The 6,000-nt window shown below is 46.2% G+C and overlaps 1 protein-coding gene across 1 annotated transcript in view; it reads right to left on the reverse strand.

Annotated features, from left to right (window-relative positions):
* The window catches only part of PCCB (propionyl-CoA carboxylase subunit beta), a 28,074-nt gene extending 22,074 nt beyond the window's left edge, over window positions 1-6,000 (reverse strand). Inside the window, exons 1-4 of the mRNA XM_082767762.1 lie at window positions 5,787-6,000; window positions 4,207-4,326; window positions 2,141-2,209; window positions 207-263 (exon numbers count right to left, since the gene is read on the reverse strand). Of these exons, the coding sequence (XP_082623888.1) occupies window positions 207-263; window positions 2,141-2,209; window positions 4,207-4,326; window positions 5,787-5,966 (426 nt within the window). The 5' untranslated portion in view covers window positions 5,967-6,000. The remainder of the gene's footprint in view (window positions 1-206; window positions 264-2,140; window positions 2,210-4,206; window positions 4,327-5,786) is intronic.

Consider the following 6,000-nt stretch of genomic DNA (forward strand, 5'->3'; position numbering starts at 1 on the left):
TACTTGGAAAGCTTCCAAAGGGTACCTCTCTGCTCAACTGTGCTGTCACATCTTACCAAACAGAAGGAGACAGGCATTTTCAGATTGCCAGGGACATACACCATAGCCCACTAAGTCAGTCACAAATCATCTTCTCCAGCACAACATATTGGAAAAAAGGACACTGACAATCTTTTTGTCGTTGTTTTTTTACTGGGAAATATTACCTTGCAGATCTTCTGGGCGTGAGCTCCGGATAAACTACCTCCAAATACAGTAAAATCCTGGAAGCAAAACAAATTCGGAGATTAGGGAAAGAATCATTTCAATAAGCAGATGAATTAATCCCAATAACTGACCCTGATATAAAATGTTGCAAGTAAACAGAATAATCTCGCAATGCTCTACATTTGGTGAGCTGCTCCAAGGCAATCTGACTTCCTACAGCAGCCTGCAGATCACTCTTGTTCAATCCAAGTCTTCTTTACACGTAAAAAGATCTTTTATACAAATTTGCCAGTGAATTCTATGTTAAAATCACAAACTTGCTATGTCTCACTTACTTTTATTATTCTTCAAGCAAACACTCTCTACAAATATATGTTCCTCCTTCATGGAGGAACTTACCAATAGTGGAGTAGACTGGAGTAAGCCTGAGAAAATTCATGTCAAGGAGGATCCTGCTGCAAGGAGCAGCAGTAAGATAAATCTGCAAACAGGCAGAAATCCAGAACTGAAAATGTGATGTTGCTCTATACTATACTCATGAGTTATGCTCCAAGAGTTTATTATTCTTTCATGGGTGCTGCAGTGACTGTGTCAGACAAAACTGAGTGTTGGTGCTACCCCTGGGCCTGGGCAGATTTTGAACAAACAGGAGGCCCTGGGAGTAATCCAGAAGGGAAAAGGGAGATTGACACCTACTGGCACCAACAGAGCAGGTCAACATCTGGTGAGTTTCACTGATGCATTCCCACTGAGATGAAGAAACTCTAAAAATGGTGTTGACAGAGAACACCATGACTAGCAGTTGAACTAAAAAGGAAGTGACATCTCAGGCAGCAGCTGAATTTGGAGAGGAACACATTTTTTTTAATTTTTTTCTCTCTCTCTCTCCTTTTTTTTTTTTTAAATGAGGGCACACATTTAAATTCTTTTCATATGAAAACTGACCTTTAATCTTGTTCTTTGAACAAGGCCTCTGTTCAGCTTCTATCTTATGTTCAGGCCCTGGTATCAAAAATGCCTTTCCCTGGAAGGACTACATACCAAAGACAAAACAGGCAGGGTGCACACCTCGCTCCAAGGTCACAAAGCAAAAACCATTAGTGCCTATGGTGGCGATTTGAACCAGGGCTACTTCGCTGCCCAGAACAGAGGGACAGGTATAAATGAATGACAAGAAAGCTCTTCTTTCACCGTGCTAAGACTTAACTAAAAGAAATCTCCATCTATGGTGTTCCCTCTGAAATATTTTTAACACAAAAAGTACAATTAATCTCTCTCTTTGACTAATTACAGATTTCAAATCTGAAAAAAAAAAAAAAAAAAAGTTCAAGGTTGCTTGGGTACCCTCTACCAGCAGTTCCAGCTGACACCTCCGGCAGGAAGCCCTGGCTCCGCAGCTTCAGACGGGATGGCAGCTCCCAGAGCTCCCAGTAAGGTGGCTCCCCGAGCTCCCAGTAAGATGCCCGCTGACACTTGTGTTGCTCCAAGAACCCAGCCATGCACAGCCAGCTGCAGTGACACAGCCCAAATTCTCACATGCTTCCAGCACATTGTGCTCGCTGGTTCCTCCACGAATTCACTCCTTGCATTTTGGGGGGGCTCCTCCAGTCTCTCAGCATATCAACACCCCATGGCATTACACTGAAGCAGTGACAGTTTCTGACTTCAGAACATTCTCACTGGCTCCGCATTTGCTTCATCTCAACTTTGTCCATGACCTCATCTCTTGCCAAAAAAAAGTTTTTAGAAAGGCTTTTTTTGCCTCTTCTTGTCTGAAAGTGCCCTGCTTCTCCCCACAGGATGTTGTATTTATCTCATGTTAATTGGCAGAAGGTAAACAGGTATATTACTACATGGTCATGGTGAAATGTCGTTAGTTTATTTCAAAAGATAAGTTAATGCTATTTAAAGAAAATGAGAAGCAGGAACATACCTGACTGAAAACATAAGCCAGTCTCCCATTAATCCGTCCACGGCCAGTCACCACACTGTCTCCAGGGTACTACATTAAAAATAAGTAAAATTAATTTAAAACAATAATTTAAAAAATCAGAGCAGCAATGACACCCATTAAAAGAAAAACACATTAATCTGTATTGACTCCTAGGTCAGGGCAAAGACCAGTGTTCTCAAAGGGCTGGGCTTTCATGTTTGCAGTGGGGGATCCACAATGACTTGCCTCATTTCTGAAAACGAAGAGTGGAGGTAATGCCATATATTAGTTGTGTATGCACATAAAGATTTGTGAATTTTGCAATTTCCCCGCAAATTTCAGTACATCTGGAGTTAAGGCAAACCATGCCCTCATAGATAGGATGTACCTTTTATTAGAACCAGCTGATGATTTTGAAAGAAGAGACACAGTGCATGAACCTTTCTTCAGGTCATAAATATAGCTGAAAACACTTAAGCTGGATCTGTCCTATTTTTCAGTCTGCAAATATGGGAAGAAGAAAGAATTGGAAGAGGAAACACAGCCTGTGAATCTTAAACATCTCCTTATCAATATAGTCTTGCTTTTGACTAAATATATAGATGTCTTTCAAAACAGCAGCAGAAAAATGAACTTTACTGCTCTGTCACAAAGGGATTCCAGGCATTTCAATGCTTTTTGCTGTTTGCAGAAAAAGCGGATCGTGTAGGGTCCACTCTAAGGCCCATTTACACACAAGGTAATCTGTTCTCAGGAAGGTCACACCTGTTTCTGGGCTTTTCTCAAGCTGCACTGCTACCAGTTTATGGTTTTTGGCGTGCAGGAAAGCAGAAAACACATCTCCAGTTCCAGCCTTCGTATCTCAAAGATGACTTCTAACTGCCCAGGCAGCCCATAGAGTGTCCTGGAAGCGAGTGCAATCCTCACACTACCTTCAGAAACTTCCAAAAACCCAGAGAAATTCAATGCTAAACTAATGTTCCAGCTCACTGCCCACCAAATAAGTCAAAAACTGTCGTGAAACACAATCTGTAGCTCACTGAAAGGTGAATTTTGAAGGACACAGAAAAAATTAACCCTGTTGTCACCCTGGGGACTTTGCTGCTCCTCCTATCTTCAGAAACAGCACCTTGTTATCAGAACTGTGGGATGCAGCATTGAACACCGTGATGAAAGGTAGCACAGGAGTTCATTCAATTTGCTGGGGAACAGTAAGAAAGAAAAAAAAGGTGTTTGCTCCTGCACTCAACCAGAGCAGAGAACATCTAGCATGACACCCACAGCGTGCAGCTGCAACTTGAAGGACTACAGAACCGTCAATGGTTGAATTAGCGCATAAACAGAAGCTGCAGCCACTGTATGCAGCACCGGGCAGCAACACACATGGAGCAGCTTCTCACCACATCCCAAACCAGTACAACCCCCAGGAAAGAGGGCCTTTTGCTACAGGAGGACTCACACTGAACAGGCTCATCTGCACTAGCCGTCTACACATCCCAGCATGTTTGTCAGCCACTTCTGTACTGCACTGCAACAAAATACTTTGCCTGTGTAGGGATTTTTTCAGGCATTGATGTTACTGTGAGAGACTTCAGGGAACCACAGATTGTTCCTCTATATGACAAACCTCACGTACCATGTTGGTTCAGGATACAGGGCCACGTATCACAAACTGCATAAGCGAAGCAGATTGCAGCTTGTTAACAGACCAGTATAACTGCTTGAATTTCCAGACGCATCAGATTATAAGGCCCTAAAGGGTTTTATGACTCTGTAGTTTGGCAAGTATAAATATAGATCTGAATTATTATTTATCTAAGACATATCCAAGGAGATATTTGAACCAAACAGGTCATCTTCTAAAAAAGTTATTAAGTTTAAACAATGGAAAAATAAACCATGTGAACAGTTAAAAGGAAATTACAAGTGACAAAAGCGCATTTGCAAACCCCTTCCAAACCCAAAACAGTAAGATAAGCTGTGTGTGAACAGAAGAGTATTTTCAACTGCTTAGATGGCTGAACAGCAAAGGACAAAGAAAAAAGAGTTATATGAAATCAAAATACCTTATTCTTGCTAGAGTCCATCCCAAAGTCAGAACATCTGTGTTCCACAAACATGTCATATTCATCAAAACTGTCAGGGTCCAGCAACAGAAGAATTCGTTCTCTTGCTGTCAGCTTTCCCTGAAATGGAGCAAGCAACAATTAATGCAGCCATCGGGTAGATCTGGCTCTGCTGACCATCGGTGGACATAGTTGAATGAAACAGTCCCTTGCTTCATCTGCTATATTGGCCCCACTAAGCAACTGCACGCCCCTAATCTGGAAATAAGTGATTATCCTCCTTAAAAACAAAGATAACACAAGCCAAGCTTTGAAAAGAAGGCTGGCTATTTGAACAGCACTGCCACAAGATAAAGGAAACAATCTCAGCGTCTTTTCAACAAGATATAATAGCATCACAGCTATTTTTGCTTACGCATTTGAACGATATTAAGGCCTTTGTTCTATTCCGAACCATGGAGCCATTCTGCAGCTAAACCAGCCTTTACCAACAGTTCAGGACCCTCAATGACATTTGACCGTGTCAAGCGAAAAGAAAAAGGAAATATAACAGCCTGCAGGGATTTTCTGACAAGTTCCTTTGGTTCTTTTTCTGTTGGCCACCAACGCAGGCAAAAGTACAGCAAGGGCCAAGAACCTAATTAACTAACCAGGTATGCATGGCCCTTGCTCAGTACTAATGATGCCAAGCAGCAATAAGTGATGGTTCTTTTTGTAAACTTCACCTTCTAAACAAATTTACTTCCAAGCCAGGTAAGCATCCACATACAGAGGTCAGGGCTTGCTACAAAGCACGAGCTGTGCACCCGCACTGCCTTCTTCCTGGGGACTCTGCCTCAACACGACATTCAAGCACCAGGGCTCCCCTACAGAGCTTCTGGCCTGAGGGTTAAAAAGTTCACGAAGAGAACAAACATAGGACGAACGCGAGCTGTATGTTTAATCGGTATGAAACACGGGATATGATGTTCGAGGGCCCTCGATGAACAGAAATGCTTGTATATCAGTATGTCAGTGTCCCCAACTAACTTGGTAAGCCCTGAACTCCTTCCGATGCTGTGTGTCTCCGGGAGGGAACTCGCTGACGGGCACAGTGGGCACCCACACAGCCTGCAGGTGAGCAGCTACTGCTGCCAGGCCATCGAGTACCTCTGGGGCCCGTCCAGAAACACCGAACAGCAGCAGGGAAACGGTGCTGCCACCTCCTCGGCACTGCCTAAATTCTGAGGCTCACAATTCAGCAGTCGTCGTCCCTCCCATCTGCCCTCTCCCCTGCCCTGTTTCCATTGCTCCAGCTCCGCGCTCTCCCCTCGGGTCCCTCGCTCCAGACCCTCGCCGCCGCTCTCCCTGCCCTGCCCCTCGCCCCAGCGCTCCGCAGCCGACGGAAACCCTCCTTTTGGCACGGCGAGCAACAGGTACCGCCGCTCTGAGGGGCCGCCCCGGCCAAGCTCCCCTACGGGACAGCTCCTGACACCCAACCCACAACCGGCCCGCGGCGGGGCGAGGGCGCTGGGGGCCGGCTCCCCTGTCCTGTCCCGCCGTGCCGTGCCGCCCCCCGGTGGGACGGCCCCGCTGCTCACCCGCTTGTGCTGCGCCTCGATGCGGGCCGTGCCGCCGCCCAGCAGCGCGGCTCGCCGCTTCTCCTCGATGCGCTGCGGCACGGCGGGCGGGCGGCCCCCCGAGGCGGCCCCGCGGCTCCCCGCAGCCGCCCGGCCCCGCACCGCCCCCGCCGCCCGCCGCAGCAGGCGCAGCGCCGCCATGGCCCCCACCAGCACCCGCACCCGCACCCACACC

This window comes from Aythya marila, assembly GCF_965140915.1.
Source record: "Aythya marila genome assembly, chromosome: 9".
NCBI lineage: Eukaryota > Metazoa > Chordata > Aves > Anseriformes > Anatidae > Aythya > Aythya marila.